The sequence below is a fragment of the Pseudophryne corroboree genome, chromosome 7 (genome assembly GCF_028390025.1).
Source record: "Pseudophryne corroboree isolate aPseCor3 chromosome 7, aPseCor3.hap2, whole genome shotgun sequence".
NCBI lineage: Eukaryota > Metazoa > Chordata > Amphibia > Anura > Myobatrachidae > Pseudophryne > Pseudophryne corroboree.
Window position 1 is genome coordinate 195,976,700 of NC_086450.1, and position 25,799 is coordinate 196,002,498.

General features: G+C 45.3%; 1 protein-coding gene across 4 annotated transcripts in view; it reads right to left on the reverse strand.

Moving 5' to 3' along the window:
* CATIP (ciliogenesis associated TTC17 interacting protein) overlaps positions 1–25,799 on the reverse strand; it is a 114,706-nt gene that overhangs the window by 17,708 nt on the left and 71,199 nt on the right. For all 4 annotated transcript variants that reach the window (XM_063933924.1, XM_063933923.1, XM_063933921.1 and 1 more), the window contains 2 exons: positions 13,473–13,559; positions 1,706–1,870 (listed from right to left, as the gene is read on the reverse strand). In XM_063933924.1, coding sequence (XP_063789994.1) covers positions 1,706–1,870; positions 13,473–13,559 — 252 coding nt within the window. The remainder of the gene's footprint in view (positions 1–1,705; positions 1,871–13,472; positions 13,560–25,799) is intronic.

Consider the following 25,799-nt stretch of genomic DNA (forward strand, 5'->3'; position numbering starts at 1 on the left):
GGCCTCCCCCAAGGTCACATATCTGCCTTGTCGGATGGTTTCAGAGAAAAATTGCATCTATACCCAACGTTCATACTTTCAACCAGGGCGTACTTAGGATTCAGCCTCCCTATGTCCCTCCTGTGGCTCCATGGGATTGACTGTTGTACTGAAAGCCCTGCAAGAGTCTCTCTTGAGTAGGCAGACCTTAAATGGCTCACGGCCAAGGTCCTGTTCTTGCTGGCCTATTGCCTTTGCAAGACGGTTGTCGGACTTAGGCGCCTTGTCCTGTCGTCCATCCTATTTGATTTTTCACATGACCAGGCAGTTCTACGAACTCGACCAGGTTATTTGCCTAAGGTGGTGTCATCTTTTCACCTTAAGCAAGAGATTGTGGTTCTGGCCTTTATCTCTTCAGACTTGTTTTCCAAAGAGCGTTCTTTGGATGTGGTAAGGGCTCTCCGTATTTACTTGGAGTGGACTGCCTCTAGTAGGAGGTCAGATACCCTTTCTGTTTTGTTTGGTTTCCACAAACATGGCTGATTAGAATGGTGATTGCACAAGGTTATGCGCAGGCTGGTCTCCCAGCTCCTGCTGCTATTAAAGCCCATTCTGCTTGGTCTGTTGGACCTTCTTGGGCGACCCGCCATGGCGCGTCCGCAGAACAATTGTGCAAGGTGGCTACGTGGTCCTCAGTGAACACGTTTATTAGGTTCTATGCCTTTGATACTTCCGCCTCCTAGGATGCTTTCTGTGGATGCCGGGCTCTCATACCCACTAAGGCGCGTCCCCTCCTTTGAGGAACTGCTTTAGGACATCCCCAAAATTTTTCCTGAGGAAGCCAATGTATCCTGCTGCAGAAAAGGAGTGTTATGGTAGACTTACCATGGTTAGCACTCTTTCTGCGAGGTACATTGGTTCCACAGGGCACCCACTCTGACGCACCTAGCTTCTATGGGTTTGTATGGCATTAGCTGCTGGTACCTTCTCCTGTCGTGAGAATGTTGTTTTATGTGACTAACATGTGCATTCTCTCTTGCCTGCTCCTGCATTTTACTGGTTAATGAAACTGAGCTCCAGTGCCTAGAGGCAGGGTTTATAGAGGAGGCCCCAATGCATCCTGGGACAGCCTAAAGCTTTAGCCTGTTGGTGCCTCTGGATCAAGATCCACTCTACACCCCAATGTTTTTCCTGTGGAACCAATGTACCTCGCAGATAGAGTGTTAACCATGGTAAGTCTACCATAACACTCCTTTTTACCAACTAACAGTGTCGGACTGGAGCATGAAGGTCCCACCTGGGGGATGCAATATTAGGGGCCCATTTGTAGGGTTGTGGGCAGTCTCCAGAGGGGGGTATGACCATCCACTACAGTGTTTTGGCTAACCATTAGAGAGTGCATGGGCTGGGCCCCATCATAAACATATATACAGTAATCACTGCTAGTATATGCATGATAATGCACCAGATAATAACAGGAAAGCACTGTAAAGAATACACTATAGTCCTGTGCAGTAGAATAAGGTAACATATGTATAATGTATAATTCAAGTGCACAGTCTGGAACCTAATCCCTAGGGGAGGAGGTGGGTCGCCCCTGTGGGCCAGTACAACCCTGCAAACTACTACATTTTTAACATACTCGTATGAACTCTGCACATTTAATGTGGACAACGGTTTGTGCATTAGTGTAAAATAACGAATTTTATACATGTTAGTAACTTACATAGGTTAAAGTACACAACTTTGTATCAGCATCGAAGGCAAGAAAGTCCATGTTTTCTATGTTCTTCCTCCTTGCCAGAAGACGCATGATCAGTAAATTAGAGGCTTCTGAAATGAACCCGGTCAGCGAGCTTAAGTCATGTGACACTGTTTCCTCCTGTACTTGCTATGGAAATATGACAATTAATTTCTGTACAATGATGTACCACACATCTTCTAGGCAGGGCCACCTTAACAGCATTGTAGGCCCTGGGCAAAGCAATGCTCTGGGGCACCTACACACCCATTCCTGGATCAATTAAACAAAAATTATAACTTATCCCTCCTGCTGTCTCTCTACATGCTTTTATACAGTGATTGGATATCAGCACTCTGATTGGTGGACAGCACCAGCCATCTACCAATCAGCATGCTGACAGCAGTTCACTCTCTGGCTACAATCTGGAAGAGAATTTTGCCTGACTGCTCTGAATGTGTGTAATTCACACTCAGGGCAGCCAGGCAGTATTCTCTTCCTGCCTTTGAAGGTAGCTACAGCTGTACAGTGCATCCGGAATGTATTCACAGCGATCCACTTTTTCCACATTTTGTTATGTTACAGGCTTATTCCAAAATGGAATAAATTATTTTTTTCCCTACAAATTCTACACACAATACCCCATAATGACAAAGTGAAAAAAATATTTTTTTTACATTTTTGCTAATTTATTAAAAATGAAAAACTGACTCCCTGTTCCAGCTGCTGTATGTGAGGCAGCTGAGAGAGTGAGCTCTACTGCAATCCGCCTCCATCTTACCTTTTACAAGGCTTTTTAGCCTCCAAATCGACTCTCCCGTCTCCCCCAGTGTGCCTTATACTTTGTTCGCTGTATTGACAAGTTTTTGCAGCCACAGATGCCTTCTGGAAAGCTCAAGAAGCAGAAGGAGCAGCACAGGGTGGAATCCAAGATGGCTCTGGATGCTAATCAGAGGGACGGCTCATCCACAAACTTGCAATGGGTCTCTTCCCCAGTACCCTCACTGGACCACAGCAGCAGGGTACCTGCAGATCGTGGGGATAAGGTACTTCCTCCCCTGATGCTCCTGTTACATATAATGAAATGGTGAATGCTATCAGAGCTGCCATAGGTTCTTTACTGAAAGCACAAACAGAGGACATTAACAGGCAGCTCTCTCAACTCACTCAGCGAGTCCTAGACCCAGAGCATAAACTGGGAGAGACATTTGTTGATGTGGCTGCTATGAAAACTACTGTTGCACGTCACACTAAATCTATTTACTGCATACAACAGAAGACTGACGACATTGAAAATAGCTCAATCTTCTCATCATAGGATTGTCAGAATCCATTACAGGGCAAGAACTTTATGATTTTATCCGCACTACCTTACCTACACTACAGAATGTCCAGGACCCCTGTGTGGATCTCATAGTTGAACTTGCACATAGGATAGGCCTGCTCGCACCCAAGAGAGAAACAGACCACGCGCAGTTATCTTTAGAGTGCTGAATTATCTACACAAAGAAGCATTATGGTTGGCGTCTCGCAAACAGAGGAATATCTCCTGGCAGGGTCACAAAGTACTCATATTTCAAGATTACTCGGCTGAGTTGTCCAAAGTATTCAAAGCCTTCTCCCTGATATGCTCTAACCTGGTACAGTCTAATCAAAAGTTTGCCCGTCTGTATCCTGCTTGTTTATGCCTGTTTCATGGTGGTTCCTTTAAGGACTTTACATCTGCTCAGGATGTCGAGGCCTTTTTACGTGAGGAATCAGCTCATGATTCCCCTTTGAGTGATTTATATATCCTGTTTGTTTGCACTCATCGTATCTAAATTGTGCTCTGATAGTTTATTTTGGAACTCCCACGCCACTGCTTTGCTAGTTCCTCATTAAATAGCATTATGATCACTTTCCAATGTGGCTTCTCCATTTATTGACTGCATATACTGTTCTTCACCAGCCATGTCCTTTGTAATCAGGAGCCTTCCCACCCATCTCTGGGATGTGCACTGGATGTTTGCAGAGTTTGTAGCCATACCGTTCACAGGCGGTTGCTCTGTTGATCCAGAGAAGTCGGTATCCAATGGATATGAGAACTCGTTGCTCATTTTTCTATCTCTTTTCTTTCATTTTCAAGTTACTTTTGGTATTTTTCTGTGTGTCCCCCCCTTTTCTCCCTTGTGTGTCCTCCCCTCCCCTCCCGACAGGTATACATTCTGCTAACCGGGATTATTACTACTACTGTGACCCTACTTAATGGATTGGGTAAGATGGATATGAATGCTGTGTCTACTGTTACTTATCATAGATGTCAATGATTAAGATTGGTAGCTGGAATGTGGGTGGGATAAATTCCTCTCAAAAACGCAAGAAAATTCCTATGTAGCTCTCCAAATTGCATATAGACCTGGCTTTCCTAAAGGAATCTCATTTAATTCCTGCCGAAGTTCAGAAACTCAATATGCTGTGGTGGAAAGTTCTGGCTTCGGCGTCCTTCTCGTGGAGTAATCATTTTGGCACGGCCAATTCTTACCTATTGTTATACAGAATATCACTATTGACTCCAATGGCCGATACTGTTACGTTCCTGGTGCTCAGAACAAGAGAGATGTTGCGTAGTGAGTCCAGAGCACCAGAACGTGACACTGAAATAAGGTGTGGTATGGAAATAGCCCCTAGCACCCTACCTCCATTGTTTCACCCGTGTGGTCAGTTCACGCCTGCGTGACTATGGTTTCTTGGGCCCACGGCAGCCGCGTTTGAAGGGCGGATTAGGTCTGCCCAACTCCGATGCCCCCAGATCTTAGAGTGAGACAAGGCGTGAACCGAGACAGGAGGGACCTCTAACTAAAGCAAACAGAAGTCTAGGGGCTACTAACAACCCTAAAACTAAATATATGTGCGGCACACCGCCAAAGGAAAAGAACAACAAAGGAAATGCTGTCCACACGCCGACACAATACTGTTGTGTACCGGCGGTGACAGCATATGCAGAACCCTCTGCAAAACACCAGTAACATATATAACCAAAGAATACAGCGGCCTAGGCCGACGGACGCGGCAAAGCCGCTACTCACGAAACTGGTACAAATACTGGCAAACGGACAGGAACCCCCAATGTAGTAGACACAGGCTCACAGAACCGGAGGACAGGCAGAATCCCAGACAACAGACCAGTGGACACCAAGAAGCCAGATACTCGATCAGGCACAGACAAAGCCACAGGACTTCTGGACAGGAACGCTTCACAGCAGGACACTGGATCAGACACTGGATCAAGGCTGGAAGCAGCTAGACAGACACTGCTAGACAGGAGCTCAGAACTATCACCGGCGTCTGTGTATTGCACTGAGCCAGAATATAACAGAGAGCCCTAATTAATTATGTTGTGCAGCTGCCCTGTTGCACGACTCCAAACTGACAAGATGCAATTAGCAGACAGGTGAGGCCAAACACATGGAAAAAGGCTGCAATTACACAGACTCACCCCCGGCAGCAAACAAGAGTCTTCTAAACCAGAGCAAAGGGAAATCCTGGACTGCAAGAGGACTATAAACATAAAATACATAAACGGAAAACAGGAATGAACCACTACCTGTGGTTCATAACAGATATGTCCTTTGTCATGTGTTCATTGAGAAACAATTTGTATACTGTAATTTTTATGCACACAATATTTATGATAGGAGCTTTTTCCAATCTTTGCTGACTCTGCTAACTCCTCACACTCATTTGCCGATAATCATGTATGGAGATTTTAATTTCATCTTCTCAGCTCAACTTGATAAACAAATTCCTAGGGAACGAGGTGGAAAACCTCCCAAATTTGGGGTCCCAACGTTGGCAAAGCAACTACACCTCTTGGATATTTGAGGGTGTTACACCCAATAGATACAGAGTTCTCTTGTCTATATTTTAGCTTTGCACTCCCTTATGCCCTATATACCCAAAGTTGAAATTGAACCAATCTCCCTTTCAGGATCATGCTGTGGTCTTGCTAGAATTGTGTATAGCGTGAGAAAAAAGCCAAGTCATATCTTGGCGTTGCCCCTCTACTGTAGCCAGTTCTCCGGCACTTAGACAATCAATACTGCTTGGGAGGATTTTCACCACCATAATGCTGCTTTTTATATGGACGACCCATTGCTCTATTCGCAATCCTCCAAAGCCACTATTCGAAGCCATATTATATCGCTCACTGCCTCCTCTAAGAAGAAATTTCTTCAAGAATATATATAGGCCCAGAGTAAGTTAACGGATGCTTTTCATCTCTATAAGGCAGCCCCCACTTGTACTAATAAAAATCTTACACTGTAACTAAGACTTTATTTTATTTGATGGGCTTTTTTCCAAAATGGAGCCATCCTATACATTTCACAGGGAATATCGGTTTCATAGATTTGGGAACAAATCTAGTAAATTATTAACTACTTTACTGAGAGGCCAACGTCCCATCGGCCACCATTCAGCCATTAAAGAAGCCTGATGGCTCTCTGTCCACCTCTAATGCACAAATTGCATCTATACGTACTTACTACCTATTATTCCCCCCCTTCGCCCTTATGCGATACCTCAGCCTTTTGAGCTGGTTTTCCCATCCCACAAATATCTGCTGACTACAGTAAATCTTTAACTGCCCCCATTACAGAGCATGAAGTCATGAGAGCAATCTCAGGCCTCAAAGTGGGCAAGGCTCCCGGCCCGGATGGTTTTATGTCTGACTATTATAAGCTATTCTCCACGAAAATTTAATTGATACTCATTTAGGTCTTTAATACCATACTTTCCTCCGGAAAGTTGCCAACGTATTTCAATGCTGCAGTACTGTGTGTACTACCCAAACCGGGGAGGGACCCGTCTGATCTCAGTTCCTACTACCCTATTTCCCTTCTTAATTTTGATTATAAACTCTTGACAAAAATTTTAGCTGACCGTTTGAAACTGATTTTACCCTGTCACAACTGAGGGCTGGTGTTGGTAGCGGGAAGCCTCAGTTGTAGGGGCTGACGGGTACTTAAACTTAGGAGGTGAGATGGGACTCCTAGACATGCGCAGGAGCTGCAGCACCAATGTCCGAAGGTGTGACCACGACAACTGGAAGTTCAGTTTACGGTTTTTATTAAATAATAAAAGTCATAGAAGGTGCAACAAAACAATAACCATCAAAGAGAGTCTCTGAATTCCTACTGGTTGGAGACCAGTAACTTTAGGACTTGGTTCAAGGGGGGTAATTCCAAGTTGATCGCAGCAGGAATTTTGTTAGCAGTTGGGCAAAACCATGTGTACTGCAGGGGAGGCAGATTTAACATGTGCAGAGAGAGTTAGATTTGGGTGTGGTGTGTTCAATCTGCAATCTAATTTGCAGTGTAAAAATAAAGCAGCCGGTATTTACCCTGCACAGAAATAAAATAACCCACCCAAATCTAACTCTTTCTGCACATGTTATATCTGCCTCCCCTGCAGTGCACATGGTTTTGCCCAACTGCTAACAAAATTCCTGCTGCGATCAACTTGGAATTACCCCCCAGGTGTATTATGATGCTTGAGATCGTGGGTGAAGGTTTAAAGTGATGCTAGGGATCGCAGGCACAGCACTTAGCTGTCAAGGTGAATGATGATGCTTGAGATCGTAGGTGATGGGTCAAAGTGATGCTAGGGATCGCAGGAACAGCACTTAGCTGCAATAGTAGACACTTGAGAACAATGAGAACAGGATACCGCTGGAGGAAGGCTACGGGAAGCCAAGGCATATACTCTGCCAACCCTAGGTGCAATGGCAAGAAAGTCAGACTGCGCCACAGGGGTATTCACAGGAGAAGCAGGCAGCACCGCAGAGTATAGTCACAGAAGAAGCAGGCTGCACCGCAGAGTATAGTCACAGAAGAAGCAGGATGCACCGCAGAGTATAGTCACAGAAGAAGCAGGCCGCACCGCAGAGTATAGTCACGAGAGAGTCAGGCTGTACCGCAGAGTGTAACCACAGGAGAAGCAGGCTGCACCGCAGAGTCTAATTACAGGAGAGTCTCTAGTGAAGCTGAAGACTGGAATCACTGAAAAGACAATTGAAGCACTGACAATTTCCTGGGTGCTGGGACAGGATATTTATACCTGCTGGTGAGCAGGTATTGGCTGACAACTAGACACAGGCACCCGCAGTGCTGCAGATTGGTGAGAAGAATGACATGTGACTTTATCCAACATGGCTGCGCCCATGACCGAGTTTGAAGGGGAAAGAACCATGTGCCAAACAACAATGGCGGCGGAGGCCGCAGCAGCAGAAGACTCCACGCACTCCCACATACGCACAGTGGCCACAGGGATGACGGTGGCGGCCGCGGCAGACAGAGGACGCCACACTCAGCTTCCATGCGGCAATCTCATGGGTGCGGCGGTGACGGCCACGACGGGGCTGAGAGCGCCATACTAAGCTAAGTGAAAACACTAAGAAGGCCGCTGAGCAAGCGCTGCAGGTAACACAAAAATGAAATGTAAGACAAAACATAGTTATGACCCGGCCCTGGCACGCTGAGCCAATCTCAGGAGACACCTAACTGGTAGGAAATGGCGTCCAGTTACCCGGATCGTGACATACCCACAGTGATACACCGGGATCAGATGGGATTTATCATGGGTAGGAACCCAGTTGTGAACATATGCGGGGTCCTTGCAGTGGTAGAGGACTCCCAGTGTACTATGTCAAACATGCCAAGGGCCATACTTTCTTTGGATGCTGAGAAAGCATTTGACATGGTGCACTGGGACCACTTATCTGATTCCTTGACACGCTTTGGATTCCCCGTGCAAATCATCTCATTCCTCCGCACGTTGTATACTGCCCCATCTTCTCAAATAATATGCAAAAGCCTGCTTTCAGATGGCTTCCCCATACTAAGGGGTACCAGGCAGGGTTGCCCACTTTTGCCCCTCCTATTTGCTGTGGCCTTAGAGCCCTTGGCTATTGCTTTGAGGCACTCCCCCTTATATCAGGTTATTTAACTTGTGAAGACTGATCTCCATCTTGCTTTATCCGCAGACGATATGTTACTGTTGTTTTTATCTAACCCTAGTCACTCCATTCCTATAGCGTTTGATATCATAAAACAATTCAGTATGTTCTCAAGATATAAAATCAACGTTAGCAAATCCGAAATGTTGATCCTTAAAGGCCCTCCCCCTTCTCTGCCGCCGAGAGACCAACTGGACACTATCAAAATAATGCCAATGCATTTAAAATATCTAGGTATTAATGTTTCTCAGACGACTTCACTTTTGCATAAACTTAATTACCCACCGGTGCTACTTGCCTTAGTGAAATCTCTGAATAATTGTCTAAATCTGCCTCTTTCTCTTCTGGGTAGAATGGAGGTCATTAGGTCCATGATATTACCAAAAATCACCTATATAATGCAAATGTTGCCCGTTACTCTTTCCCTTTTGAGTATTACTGAAGCCACAAAATTGTTTAAGAAGTTTATCTGGTAAACCAAAAAACCCAGTATTTCGAAGATTATACACCAACTACCCAGACGTGAGGGTGGACTGGGTTTTCCAGATCTCTTAAAATATTCCCGAGCACTCCTCTTCCTATATATTACGGATTGGTTCATGTAGAGTAGTGTTTTTACAATGTACAATCTAAAATGCGCCTTATTTTATCCACCCCTAAATCCCACCTTCCAGCAAACCTTTACAACCATACTTTTCTCAAATATACCTATGATACCAGGTGGGCAGTAAATAAATCCCTCCATCGAGACCCGACCTTTTCGGCATGGTGTACTCTGTGGGGCAACCCTATGTTCACACCTAGCTTAGAGAACGCTTTTCTATAAAAACTTCAACATAAAGGTCTCAGAAAAGTGACACAAGTATTTGACGCGGGAGGTCTGTTACTGTCTTTTCAGATTTTAAAGGACACTTATGATCTCTCCCATCTATACTTCTTCACCTACCTGCAGATCAGACATTACGTTAACTCATTATCTCCATCGAGAGCTGACTCAGTAATCTCAGATCCTCTGTCACCTTTGTTTAATTGTTTATCCAGGTCCTCTTTTAAGGCTAAGAATCTTAATAGTTTGCTTATAGAATCTCAGACATTGGGTATGTGACAATCGACCACCCTAATGTGGCAGAAAGATATACCTACCTTACCACTGCATAACACACTGTTTAACTATTTTGATAAATGTAATGAGAACAGAGTTAGATCAACTGCATTGCAAGAGGTCCATTTCAAAACCACTTACATTTCTCAAAAACAAAGAAGCTTCTATGTGCCTGACGAATCTGGATTATGTTTGAAATGTACGCACTCATCAGTTACCCTGTTTCATCATTTCTGGTCGTGTAGATATGTACAACGTTTCTAGAACAAAATACTTGTATTTATAAATGTATCCTTCTCCCTCAGAGTTCCCCTGGACCCTGTTCCATTTCTGTTTGCAAATTTTGATAATTGGCAGATTCCCCAATCACACCACCCATTACTTTCCTTTTTAATAATTCTTGTGACAGTTGCCAAAAAGGTTATCTTACAGTCATGGACCTCCAAATCTTCTCCCAACCTCTCTAAGGTACATGGTTTGCTAATGAAAAACTTATACTTTGATCGGTTTTCAAATTTACCAAATGCACAAGAAGGGGGTCCGAAGTTTTTTTAGAAAATGGGGACCATATATTGCTACTAGACCTTATTCACAGCAATTGCAAATTGAAACTATGTTCGTATGAGAACTCTTTCCCACTTCTGATGTACCCTATTAATATGCACGCTGTCAATGTAATATGATTATAGAGTTCCACTACGCTATAGCAGATTCTCGCCTACCTTGGGCCATGCATGTCTACTGTCCTGATGCTGGATGTTCTTTATTATTACTCAGTTCTTTTTACCCAATTTGATATTTCCGAGTTGTCTATTCAAACAAATACTTGATATCAGAATATCCCCACATCCCTCACTTCTCTTCACTGTTTTTGACTTGTGTTTATGTTTGATTCTGACTTGTATTATATTGGCTAGTCTGTTGTTGTAATGACTTGCCTTTCTTAAACTGTCACACGTCACTCTTGACTCCGTTTCATGGCTCACAATGTTTTATTAATGTGCGAAATTTCATGATATATGTCATCTCCCATTATTAATGACGTTTGACACTTTCACCTTCTGGAAATTCATCTCATCGTAGCGATTCATTTCTTCCATAGTACTTGCCTTTATATGTATGCATGTATACCTGCTATGTTTTTTTCACACTGTCATTTCCTTTTGGAAAATGCTGAAAATCTTCAATAAATATATTTAAAAAATAAATAAAAATGAAAAACTAAGAAATCACATGTACATAAGTAATCACAGCCTTTGCATGAAGCTCAAAATTGAGCTCAGGTGCATCCTGTTTCCACTGATCGTCCTTGAGATGTTCATACAGCTTAACTGGAGTCCACCTGTGGTAAATTCAGTTGATTGGACATGATTTGGAAAGGCACACACCTGTCTATATAAGGTCCCACACTTGACAGTGCATGTCTGAGCACAAACCAAGCATGAAGTCAAAAGGAATTGTTTGTAGACCTCCGAGATAGGATTGTCTCAAGGCACAAATCTGGGGAAGGGTACAGAAAAATATCTGCTGCTTTGAAGGTCCCAATGAACACAGTGGCCTCCATCATCTGCAAATGGAAGAAGTTCAGAACCACAAGGACTCTTCCTAGAGCTGACCGTCTGTCTAAACTGAGCGATTGGGGGAGAAGGGTCCTAGTCAGGGAGGTGACCAAGAACCTGATGGTCACTCTGTCAGAGCTACAGCATTCCTCTGTGGAGAGAGAACCTTCCAGAAGAACAACCATCTCTGCAGCAATCCACCAATCAGACCTGTATGGTAGAGTGGCTGGATGGAAGCCACTCCTTCGTAATAAGCACATGGCAAGCACCTGGAATTTGCCAAAATGCACCTGAAGGACTATATAACCATGACAAACTAAGTTCTCTGGTCTGTTGAGACAAATATTGAACTCTCTGGTGTGAAAGCCAGGCATCATGTTTGGAGGAAACCAGGCACTGCTCTTCACCAGGCCAATACCATCCCTACAGTGAAGCATGGTGGTGGCAGCATCATGATGTGGGGATGTTTTTCAGCAGCAGGAACTGGGAGACTAGTTAGGATAGAGGGAAAGATGAATGCAGCAATGTACAGAGACATCCTGGATGAAAACCTGCTCCAGAGCGCTCTTGACCTCAGACTGGGGCGACAAATAATCTTTCAGCAGGACAACGACCTGCACACAGCCAAGATATCAAAGGAGTGGCATCAGGACAAATCTGTGAATGTCCTTAAGTGGCCCAGCCAGATCCCAGACTTGAATCTGATTGAACATCTCTGAAGAGATCTGAAAATGGCTGTGCACCGACGCTTCCCATCTAACCTGAGGGAGCTTGAGAGGTGTTGCGAAGAGGAATGGGCGAAACTGCCCAAAGATACAGTAGGTGTGCCAAGCTTGTGGCATCATATTCAAAAAGACTTGAGGCTGTAATTGCTGCCAAAGGTGCATCAACAAAGTATTGAGCAAATGCTGTGAATACTTATGTACATGTGATTTTTTAATTTTTTAGTTTTAATAAATGGGCAAAATCTCAAAAACGTTGTCATTATGAGGTATTGTATGTAAAATTTTGAGGGAAAAAATTAATTTATTCCAGTTTGGAATATGGCTGTAACATAACAAAATGAAAAAGTGAAGCGCTGTGAATACTTTCTGGATGTACTGTACGTTAAGATGGCCCTGGGCATACGTACTAATAATCGAGACAATGCCACAATCATTTTCAATCTGTATCATCCCAAGGATTATTAATTTTATACGATTATCCCCGTTATATACTAAAAGTAACTTGAAGTGACAGCGGTAGCATTAAACTGCTGTTCCTGCGAGTTAATACCCAGCACACTATTGAAAGAGTCCTCCTAGAATTCTAGCATTGTGCATCCATACAGTGGGGCCAATTTACTGTATCATCATCTGCACCGGAGGATGCGGATGGGATGGGATAAAATTGACCCAATTTGTAATGCGATAATTGATTACATTGCATGGATGTATCAATAATCGCATGCAAGGACAGGGTTTGCGAGAAAGCTCTTTCCCTGTGATGCCACTCTGCAGCATTATCAGAGTATTTTCACTGTCTGGCTGCAGGCTGGGAGGCAGGTAGTGTTTTGCCGCTCTGATTGTGTGACCACCACCTGCCCCTACTGGAAGTCCCCTACAATTGTGGGGCCCTGGGCAGCTGTCCAGTATGCCTATTCGTTAAGATGGCCCTGCTCCTATGACATAGATGTTCAATGTGTGAGTCATGCGGTGTCAGAGAATCTGCATTTGGGAACCCTGGTTATCATATATACAATAGGATCAGTATGTCAAACCGGCGGCGGGGATCCTGACCGGCAGTATACCCACAGTGGGATCCCGGCTACTGGTGTGCCGGCAGCGGGGTGAGGGCTAGCAAGCCGCTTGCGGGCACGCTGTGGGCATGGTGGCTCACTGCACTCACCATAGGATTTATTCTTCCTCTATGCATGTTGTGGACACCCATAGAGGGAGAAAAGCCTGTTGCGCAAGATTCCGGCATCGGTATTTCAGTACTAGTCGGGATTCCGGCGTCGGCATTGTGATGTCCGGGATCCCGACTAGTGGTATGGCACCAATGTCCTAGGGGTTTGTACATGTTTTGTTTAGCATAAGGTCAATAATCTCCATTTACCTGACCCTGTGTAATGAATTTGTTGATCACCATCTTGTCATCTTGTCTCTTCATGTGAATTTTTATGTCCAGGCACTGTGCTTTCATCTGAAAGATGTAATAATTAGGGACTAAGACTAGAAAGTTAAGCAGCATGTTTCCGATTATCGACGTATGGTTAGGTTTAACTTCAAGATCACAGGAATCATCAATGCTTATAGGATGTACTGTATAAACTTGCAGACATGGGGTTATGCAATTTGCTCTTGTAATCTCGGAGCTGTCGATTTCAGGTGACTTAGTACCTCAGTGATTTTGATTTAATACTACTCAAGCATGAATACCCTTAAAAGCTGGACTGTTGGTGTGCCTTGAGGACCGAGGTTGGGAAACACTGTTCTAGAGGGAGGGTGATGAAAGACACTGGGATCAATTCAAATCAGCGCAATATGAATAGTGCTGGGAAGGAGGTCCCAGAGCTATTCAATTGACCGCGCTGTTATGCCGGAGAATGGCAGTTCTCACGACTTAAACCAGGTGTTTAGTCGGGAGAACGGGCATTCTCCATCTTAAGTGCCTGCAGCAATGCTGTTTGTGTCACGCTAAAGGCAGAAACCAGCATTGCGGCACTAGTTTAGTCAAATTTCTGATCGCATCCCAGGAAAGTTGAGAGAAGAAATACTCTGGTTAGGCATAACAGAGTGCTCAATTGAATAGCTCCGGGACCTCTTTCCCAGCGCTATTCATATTGCGCTTAATTGAATTGACCCCAATAAGAGCTAAAAAGACCTTGAGTTTAGCAGTCCAGACTGTTAGTAGAGGTTAGAGGAGGTGGAAAGGACTGTTAGAGGAGGTGGGGGCAAAGATGGTTAGCAGTAAATGTAGAAAGAGGGTGGGTTGAAGTAGGTAAGGGGAGGGCAGATGGGGAAAAGAGAGGTGCAGGGAAAAGAAGTAGGACAAGAGGGAGGAAAGGAAGATGAGGCAGGGTGGAGTGACATGAAGAGCAGAGTGTTGGGTACGTAGAAGTACATGGTAATGCAGAGTACCATGGTGATACAGATGAATAACGGAATGAACATCCTTGGAAACTAATGGAGAGACAAGGTTTGCAAGTGGCACATAAATCATCTGAGATCATATCCAAGCTAACTGTTCAGTAGGGAGTTACCATGCAATGTTCAAGGCAGGTGCTTGGGGTGGATCATAACATAACTCACTGGTGAATAATGTATTTTGCCCTTCTGTAACAGTGATATCAGGTACAGCGTTCTCCTCCTGTTTAACTCAGGTATAACTCTGAAGTATGCTATTCTCACTTGAGTTGTAATAAAACACTCTAGCTTGTAGCTACTGATGCACTGGTTAAGTATGATCAGTGGTTCCAATGCATAACACAATATCCCACTACAAAAGCTAGCAATAAAAGAATCAAACAGTTAAAGAACAGCATAAGTATTAAGAGAAATTAATATAGTCTTGCCTTACTACAACAGCGCTGAGGCACAAGATTCCCATTTATAAATCTAAAAAATTATAAGATATAGCAACGTGGGCAGGGGCGGATTGGGACGGCGGGACACCGGTCAAGATCCCCCTTGGCTGGTCCCATTGTCCCCTCAGTGGCTGTCCATTACCCACCCACGGGCCGGCTGCCGCGATCAGAGCTCAGCTCCGATCAGCAGCGTTAACTGTTAGCTACAGAGAAATGGCCACCGATGGAGCTATTTGGCCTCAAGTGGTTTGCATTCCAGTTTGCGGAAGTGGAACGCATCCCATTGAATGAACAGAGTGTCTTGGGCAAGGGCCTCTCCTTTATACCTACTGCCCCTTTCGATGAATTAAAGTGGCAGGTGGAAAAAAAATCAACTACATCACAAGCTCAAACCTAGGGAGTATTTTCATGATAAGCCACTGGACTATCACCCCAACATCCCCGACAAACTACTGCAATTTAAAAAACCATCATCATTTGAACCATTGTCCAACAATGCCAGCATCAAGACTTACATGCGACTTGTGGAACAGGAGACACAGCATCTCCTCGATTCCAGTAACAACTTCAAGCGCAATTTATCCAAGTCAGAATTCTCAGCTCTACAGGACCTGGCCAACAATTAACTTATAATAAGACCAGCAGATAAGGGTGGTGCCATCGTCCTTCATGATATCACTGAATATAGGAAAGAGATCTATCGACAACTAGAAGATTGGAGTATATAGCAAACTCAGGGGCAATCCGACCATTATCTTCACCAAAGAATTGAAAGAAGCCCTCACATTTGCCAAAGATGCGAATCTCATATCAGTGGAAACATTTGGGTTATTAATTCCAGAGCACCATAGTGCCATTACTGTATACAGTACCGAAGAGCCACAAGGGGCTCAACCCCCCGCCGGGGAGACCTATTATCTCGGCCCTTGGATCGCTATTCCAACCTACAGCTGTGCTTCTGGACTCCATTTTACAACTGTGTATGCAACAACACCCACATTTTCTTATGGACACAACCACTCTCTTGAATGCTCTGTACAACCTGGGTCAATTGCCGGTCAGAGCCTGGCTGGTGACTATTGATGTAAACAGTCTATATACTATAATCTCGCATCAGGAAGGGATTGCAGCAGTTAAGAAATTACTATTGAACAAGACCACCATGGATAAAATCAAAGTAGACATCCTTGCGCATCTGCTGGAACTCATCCTTACCCCAAACATTTTTTGGGGATAATGCATTTTTTATACAAAATCGGGGTTGTGCTATGGGGGCGGCGGTAGCCCCTTCCTACGCAAATACATATATGTTCGAGGTTGAGCATGATATTTTTACGAATGAGATGGTCTCATCACAGATAATTCTTTATAAGAGATTTATCGACAATGTATTAATTACCTGGAAGGGTCAATCAAGTGTCCTAAAAGAAATCTTGGACACGCATAACGCCTCAGATAGTCCAGTAAAGCTTACATATCATATGGATCAAAGTAGCATTGATTTCCTGGATGTAAGGATCTCTATCAACAATGCTTTGAATAGCACCACAGTATTTTCCAAACCTACAGATAGGAATACGTTCCTACATGCCTCTTGCTGTCACCCGAAGGGGTTAAAATTTGGACTGCCATACTCACAAATGATCAGAATCCATAGTATCAATAGTAATATCAAGACAGCTGAAATACAGATTGATGACTTGATTAAAAGATTGATCAACCAACTGACCTCCACTAAACACAAGGTCCTGCAGATGGATCGTATTAAGCTGTTACACAAGAGAGTTGCATCAGAGGCTAAATCAAAATTTCCATGGAAGAGGGAATATAATGCCACCTCAGTAATAACAAATAGAGTGACTAAGAAAAACTGGCATCTGATTCAAACAGATCTTCAATCCACAGACATTATGCCTTGCTATAAGCGAGCTAGGAATTTGAGAGACATTTTGGTTAAGACAGACATCTCAACTAAAAATCATCCATGACACTCGTTTGTTGGCCCCACAAAAACAAGGATGCTTCAGATGTTCATGCACCACCTGCAGACATCTTATTACTGGTGATACGTTCTGTCACCCTCACTTGGGCTATAAAATCCAGATACAACATCACTTGACGTGCGAATCCACCTATGTGGTATATCAGATAGTTTGCCCTTGTGGCTTGTGCTACATAGGCAAAACAATACGAAAATTTAAGGAAAGGATGACTACCGACCACTCTGCCATTAGAGCAGCCTTAACTAATGGAACAAGCGATCAACCAGTGGCACGCCACTTTGTGGAAGCACGGCATTCGCTTGCTAGCCTCAAATATCGAATGATCGATCATATACCCCCCAGAATTAGGGAAGGGGACAGACATCGAGCACTATTAAGATGCGAGACAAAATGGATTAAGAAACTGGACGTAATTACCCCTCAGGGATTGAATGAGGCCCTGTCACTAGCATGCTTCCAATAGCCCTGTATTTTATCATCATACAGTCCCCTTTTCTTTGACAGTGGGATCTATTGATCCATTAGCCACCAGATTATTACCTAGCCATTAACTGTATTTTCTAGCGTGTTTTTCTTTTTTCATAAGATCATCTACTATTGGATATCTAGTCTGTTACTTTGATCATATTAATTTACTTTTTAATGCAATTAAGGTATGCCCCGTATCATTCTACACATAAATGTATAGCTGCATTGTATAGTCCTCCTCACATGTGCAGTATTTTTTCATAGGTTGTTTATTAGTAGGATTTGGCAGACCCATGTTGTTTGTCTGACTAGGCATGCGTTTAGACGTGTGCTTCTTGTTTTCAGTATTTATACTATGTGCTGCTATTTAGAATTTTTCTGCTATCTCTGGCTTCATCAGTATTATTTGTACTAGATACAGTATTTCGGGTTTCCATGGTGATGGGTCTCCGGGATGACGAGAACCGCGTATGACGCGTTGACGTCATCTCTCAGCGCCTCAGCCACTGGCCGTGTTCCGTCAGACAGGCGCCGTTGCTATTCACAATGGTGGGGATATAAGGTGAGTACCTTGTTTATCCTGATGACAATTTTTTTATTAAATTGAATCGTTGATAACTGCCAGTGGTACCTTTGAACCCTCATGCACCCGAGTGACGCACATCTACAAGACATATACACACACACACATTATATATATATATATATATATATATATAATAGGATTTTAATACCTACCGGTAAATCCTTTTCTCTTAGTCCGTAGAGGATGCTGGGGACTCCAAAAGGACCATGGGGTATAGATGTGATCCGCAGGAGACATGGGCACACTATAAGACTTTGAATGGGTGTGAACTGGTTCCTCCCTCTATGCTCCTCCTCCAGACTCCAGTTAGAGAACTGTGCCCAGGGAGACGGACATTTCGAGGAAAGAATTCATTGTTTAAACACGGCGAGTGTCATACCAGCTCACGCCTCGAACATGGCGCAGAACGTGGCATTCAATAGAACACCAGCTGAAGGCATGAAAAACATACAGCAATATGCTGACCGAAAATGTAACACAACCTGTGTGTAAACACGACCAATAATCACATACCGCATGCCACGGCATGAATAACAGCAGCAACAGACTTGACTGAAAAGAAACACCACATGAGTGTAACCACAACCAATGGCTGCAGATACAGTACGCACTGGGACGGGCGCCCAGCATCCTCTACGGACTAAGAGAAAGGGATTTACAGGTAGGTATTAAAATCTTATTTTCTCATACGTCCTAGAGGATGCTGGGGACTCCAAAAGGACCATGGGGTCTATACCAAAGCTCTAGACCGGGCGGGAGAGTGCGTATGACTCTGCAGCACCGATTGAGCAAACATGAGGTCCTCATCAGCCAGGGTATCAAACTTGTAAAACTTAGCAAAAGTGTTTGAACCCGACCAAGTAGCTGCTCGGCAAAGTTGGACCGCCCAGCCTCCTTGGGCATCCGCCCAAAAAGAGCCCACCTTCCTGGTAGAATGGGCCTTCACTGACTTCGGTAACGGCAATCCAGCTGTAGAATGAGCATTCCGAATCGTATCACAGATCCAGCATGCAACCGTCTGCTTAGAAGCAGGAGCCTCAATTTTTGTTGGAAGCATACCGGGTAAACAGAGCCTCTGTTTCCCCAATCTGAGCCGTTCTGGCGACATAAATATTCAAAGCTCTGACTCCCTCAAGAGACTTCGAATCAGCCAAGGCTTCAGTAGCCACAGACACCCCAATAAATTGGTTCATGTGAAACGCAGAAACCACTTTTGGTTGAAATTGTTGCCGAGTTCTCAACTCCGCTCTATCCACATGGAAGGTCAAATAGGGCCTCTTGTGAGACAAAGCCGCTAATTCCAACACCCGCCTTGCGGACGCCAAGGCCAATAGCGTGACCACTTCCCAAGTGAGAAATTTTAACTCAACCTTTTGTAAAGGTTCCAACCAGTGTGACATAAGAAACTGCAACACCACGTTAAGGTCCCATGGTGCCACTGGAGGCACAAACGGAGGTTGGATGTGCAGCACTCCTTTCACGAAAGTCTGAACTTCTGGAAGGGTGGCCAATTCTTTTTGAAAGAAAATTGATAAGGCCCAAATCTGCACTGTAATGGAGCCTAACTTTAGGCCTGCATCCACACCTGCTTGCAAAAAATAAAGAAAATGACCCAGCTGAAATTCTTCCGTAGGAGCCTTCTTGGATTCCCATCAAGACACATACTTCCTCCAAATACGGTGGTAAAGCTTCGCCGTTACTCCGTTCCTAGCCTGAAGCAATGTGGGAATGACTTCACCAGAAATACCCTATCGGGCTAGGATATGGCGTTCAACCGCCATGCCGACAAACGCCGCCGCGTTAAGTCTTGATACATGCCCGGTCCTTGACGTAACAGGCCCTCTCGTAGAAGAAGAGGCCAGGGATCTTCTATGAGTAAGTCTTGAAGATCTGGATACCAAGCCCTTTGGAAAGAGTGAAAATGGAGGGAACACATAGACCGACGGAAACACCCATGGTGTCATGAGGGCGTCCATTGCTATTGCTTGAGAGTCCCTTGACCTGGAACAATATTCCTAAAGTTTCTTGTTGAGGCGAGACGCCATCAAGTCTAATTGAGGAATTCCACAAAGACATGCCCCTTCTGTGAAAACTTCTTGATGAAGACCCCACTCTCCTGGATGGAGATCGTGTCTGCTGAGGAAGTTTATTTCTCCGTTGTCTACACCCGGAACGAAGACCTCTAATAGAGCGTTGACATGCCTTTCCGCTCAGTGGAAACTTTTGCGGCTTCTACCATTTCCGCTTTTCTCCTCGTTCCGCCCTAGCGGCTTACTTATGCCACTGCTGTTAAGTCGTCCGACAGAATTAAAATGGGCAGATTGCGAAGAAGATGTCCCGTTGTAAATAGCTCTTAATTCAAGAATGCTTATTGCAGACAAGCTTCCCGGCTTGATCTTTTCCCCTGGAAATTCTTCCCCTGGAAAGACTGCTCCCCAGCCTCGGAGACTTGTATCCATGGACACCAGGATCTAATCCTGGATCCCGAACCTTCGTCCCTCTAGGAGGTGAGAACTGTGAAGCCACCACAGGAGAGATATCCTAGTACTGGAAAATAAGACTATTTCCCGGTGCATGTGCAGGTGAGACCCGGACCACATGTCCAACTGGTCCCGCAAAAAAACACTCTGGTATTTCACCTGCTCACCGAATGGCCTCGTAGGCCTCAACCATCTTCTGCATCAACGGAACGTATTGATGGGTTTACACTGTTGCAAATCCGATCGGACTCTGGATCCTCAGATCTCTTTCCACCGGAAAAACAAACTCTTAACAGTTCAGTATCTAATCTTATTCCCAACTCCGACCTCTGTGTCGTTGGGATCAACATGTGTTGAAGAACTGTCAGAGAGAAACAACGATTTGTACCACTTGTTTCTTGACCTCGCCGTAGTCAGGAGAGCGTCCCAGTACAGACTAAAAATGGCTGCTACTATTGAAGGAAACCCATCATACTGCCATCACTCCTGTGAAAGGCAATGACAATCCCGAATAGCAAACCCAGATAAGCTTAATGCTGATGAAACCGCATTCAAATCCTCTTTCTTTTTGGGATTGTTCTGACCAAGCTGTCCGGGCTCATAAGCACGAAAAAGCTTGAATAACAGTTTTGTTTTGTTTTTGTGACAGGGACAGCAGGACAATGTCCTGATCCTGACCCAACTCTTGTATGGCGTCGCACACTACCTCCCCGTCCAGAGGAGAATTGATAAGATCTGTTTTAAAAATCAGCGAGGGGAATCATCTGGAAACTCCAGTATGTCCCCCTTTGGACTCTATTCTTAACTCACTGGTCCTAGTCCATTCCAGGACTAACCGAAGAGTATTAGACGAGTTCCCACCTGTGTGGGCTCCAGCAAGATAGACCCAGCGACACACGGTGGATGTGGTAGAAAACAGAGGACGATATCTGCTTCTGCGACCTTAAAAAGGCTGCAGACCTCTTACCTTTACACCTTCCTTTTTCTGCAAGAAGGGGAAAATAAGAATTTACTCACCGGTAATTCTATTTCTCGTAGTCCGTAGTGGATGCTGGGAACTCCGTAAGGACCATGGGGAATAGCGGGCTCCGAAGGAGGCTGGGCACTCTAGAAAGATTTATGACTACCTGGTGTGCACTGGCTCCTCCCACTATGACCCTCCTCCAAGCCTCAGTTAGGACACTGTGCCCGGACGAGCAGACATAATAAGGAAGGATTTAGAATCCCGGGTAAGACTCTTACCAGCCACACCAATCACACCGTACAACTCGTGATACTATATCCAGTTTGACAGTATGAAAACAACTGAGCCTCTCAACAGATGGCTCAACAATAACCCTTTAGTTTACAATAACTATTTACAAGTATTGCAGACAATCCGCACTTGGGATGGGCGCCCAGCATCCACTACGGACTACGAGAAATAGAATTACCGGTGAGTAAATTCTTATTTTCTCTGACGTCCTAGTGGATGCTGGGAACTCCGTAAGGACCATGGGGATTATACCAAAGCTCCCAAACGGGCGGGAGAGTGCGGATGACTCTGTAGCACCGAATGAGAGAACTCCAGGTCCTCCTCAGCCAGGGTATCAAATTTGTAGAATTTTGCAAACGTGTTTGCCCCTGACCAAGTAGCTGCTCGGCAAAGTTGTAAAGCCGAGACCCCTCGGGCAGCCGCCCAAGATGAGCCCACCTTCCTTGTGGAATGGGCATTTACAGATTTTGGCTGTGGTATGCCTGCCACAGAATGTGCAAGCTGAATTGTACTACAAATCCAGCGAGCAATAGACTGCTTAGAAGCAGGAGCACCCAGCTTGTTGGGTGCATACAGGATAAACAGCGAGTCAGATTTTCTGACTCCAGCCGTCCTGGAAACATATATTTTTAGGGCCCTGACAACGTCTAGCAACTTGGAGTCCTCCAATTCACTAGTAGCCGCCGGCACCACAATAGGCTGGTTCAGGTGAAACGCTGACACCACCTTAGGGAGAAATTGGGGACGAGTCCTCAACTCTGCCCTATCCATATGGAAAATCAGATAAGGGCTTTTACATGATAAAGCCGCCAATTCTGACACTCGCCTGGCTGAAGCCAAGGCTAATAACATGACCACTTTCCACGTGAGATATTTCAGATCCACGGTTTTTAGTGGCTCAAACCAATGTGATTTTAAGAAACTCAACATCACGTTGAGATCCCAAGGTGCCACAGGAGGCACAAACGAGGGCTGAATATGCAGCACTCCTTTCACAAATGTCTGAACTTCAGGTACTGAAGCTAGTTCTTTTTGAAAGAAAATCGACAGAGCCGAGATTTGTACTTTAATGGAGCCTAGTTTTAGGCCCATATCCACTCCTGCTTGCAGGAAATGCAGAAATCGACCTAGTTGAAATTCCTCTGTTGGGGCCTTATTGACCTCGCACCATGCAACATATTTTCGCCATATGCGGTGATAATGCGTTGCCGTAACATCTTTCCTGGCCTTAATAAGCGTAGGAATGACTTCTTCCGGAATACCCTTTTCCTTTAGGATCCGGTGTTCAACCGCCATGCCGTCAAACGCAGCCGCGGTAAGTCTTGGAACAGACAGGGCCCCTGCTGTATCAGGTCCTGTCTGAGCGGTAGAGGCCACGGGTCCTCTGAGAGCATCTCTTAAATTCCGGGTACCACGCTCGTCTTGGCCAATCCGGAACCACGAGAATTGTGTTTACTCCTCGCTTTCTTATTATTCTCAATACCTTTGGAATGAGAGGCAGAGGAGGGAACACATAAACCGACTGGTACACCCACGGTGTCACTAGAGCGTCCACAGCTATCGCCTGAGGGTCCCTTGACCTGGCGCAATATCTTTTTAACTTTTTGTTGAGACGGGACGCCATCATGTCCACCTGTGGTTTTTCCCAACGGTTTACCAGCATCTGGAAGACTTCTGGATGAAGTCCCCACTCTCCCGGGTGGAGGTCGTGTCTGCTGAGGAAGTCTGCTTCCCAGTTGTCCACTCCCGGAATGAACACTGCTGACAGTGCTAGTACATGATTCTCCGCCCATCGGAGAATTCTTGTGGCTTCTGCCATCGCCATCCTGCTTCTTGTGCCGCCCTGTCGATTTACATGGGCGACTGCCGTGATGTTGTCTGACTGGATCAGCACCGGCTGGTGTAGGAGCAGGGATCTTGCTTGACTTAGGGCATTGTAGATGGCCCTTAGTTCCAGAATATTTATGTGAAGGGAAGTCTCCTGACTCGACCATAGTCCTTGGAAGTTTCTTCCCTGTATGACTGCCCCCCAGCCTCGAAGGCTGGCATCCGTGGTAACCAGGACCCAGTCCTGTATGCCGAACCTGCGGCCCTCTAGAAGATGGGCACTCTGCAGCCACCACAGTAGAGACACCCTAGTTCTTGGAGACAGGGTTATTAAGCGATGCATCTGAAGATGCGATCCGGACCACTGGTCCAACAGGTCCCACTGAAAGATTCTGGCATGGAACCTGCCGAAGGGAATTGCTTCGTAAAGAAGCCACCATCTTTCCCAGGACCCGTGTGCAGCGATGCACTGATACCTGTTTTGGTTTCAGGAGGTCTCTGACTAGAGATGACAACTCCCTGGCTTTCTCCTCCGGGAGAAACACTTTCTTCTGGACTGTATCCAGAATCATACCCAGGAACAGTAGCCGTGTCGTCGGAACCAGCTGTGACTTTGGGATATTCAGAATCCAGCCGTGCTGGTGCAGCACCTCCTGAGATAGTGCTACTCCCACCAACAACTGTTCCTTGGACCTCGCTTTTATTAGGAGATCGTCCAAGTACGGGATAATTAAAACTCCCTTTCTTCGAAGGAGTATCATCATTTCCGCCATAACCTTGGTAAATACCCTCGGTGCCGTGGACAGTCCAAACGGCAGCGTCTGGAATTGGTAATGGCAATCCTGTACCACAAATCTGAGGTACTCCTGGTGAGGATGGTAAATGGGGACATGCAAGTAAGCATCCTTGATGTCCAGGGATACCATGTAATCCCCCTCGTCCAGGCTTGCAATAACCGCCCTGAGCGATTCCATCTTGAACTTGAATTTCTTTATGTACGTGTTCAAGGATTTCAAATTTAGAATGGGTCTCACCGAACCGTCCGGTTTCGGTACCACAAATAGTGTGGAATAATAACCCCGGCCTTGTTGAAGTAGGGGTACCTTGATTATCACCTGCTGGGAATACAGCTTGTGAATTGCCGCTAGCACCGCCTCCCTGTCTGAGGGAGCAATCGGCAAGGCAGATTTTAGGAACCAGTGGGGTGGGGACGCCTCGAATTCCAGCTTGTTTCCCTGAGATACTATTTGCAGGATCCAGGGATCCACCTGTGAGCGAGCCCACTGATCGCTGAAATTTTTGAGGCGACCCCCCACCGTACCTGGCTCCGCCTGTGGAGCCCCACCGTCATGCGGCGGACTTGGAAGAAGAAGCGGGGGAGGACTTTTGCTCCTGGGAACCTGCTGTTTGTTGCAGCCTTTTTCCCCTACCTCTGCCTCTGGACAGAAAGGACCCGCCTTTTCCACGCCTGTTTTTCTGGGTCCGAAAGGACTGAACCTGATAAAACGGCGCCTTCTTAGGCTGTGAGGGGACATGGGGTAAAAATGCTGACTTCCCAGACGTTGCTGTGGAAACTAGGTCCGAGAGACCATCCCCAAATAATTCCTCACCCTTATATGGCAACACTTCCATGTGCTTTTTTGAATCTGCATCTCCTGTCCACTGGCGAGTCCATAAGCCTCTCCTAGCAGAAATGGACAATGCACTTACTTTAGATGCCAGTCGGCAGATTTCCCTCTGTGCATCTCTCATATATAAGACTGAGTCTTTTATATGGTCTATGGTTAACAGGATCGTGTCTCTGTCTAATGTGTCAATATTTTCTGACAGTTTATCTGACCACGCAGCGGCAGCACTGCACATCCAAGCTGACGCAATAGCTGGCCTAAGTATAATGCCTGTGTGTGTATATACAGACTTCAGGATCGCCTCCTGCTTTCTATCAGCAGGTTCCTTGAGGGTGGCCGTATCCGGAGACGGTAGTGCCACCTTTTTAGACAAATGTGTGAGCGCTTTATCCACTCTAGGGGGTGTTTCCCAACGTGACCTATCCTCTGGCGGGAAAGGGAACGCCATTAGTACCTTCTTAGGAATTACCAATTTTTTATCAGGGAAAACCCACGCTTCTTCACACACTTCATTTAATTCATCTGATGGGGGAAAAACTACGGGTAGTTTTTTCTCTCCAAACATAATACCCTTTTTAGTGGTACCTGTAGTTATATCAGAAATGTGTA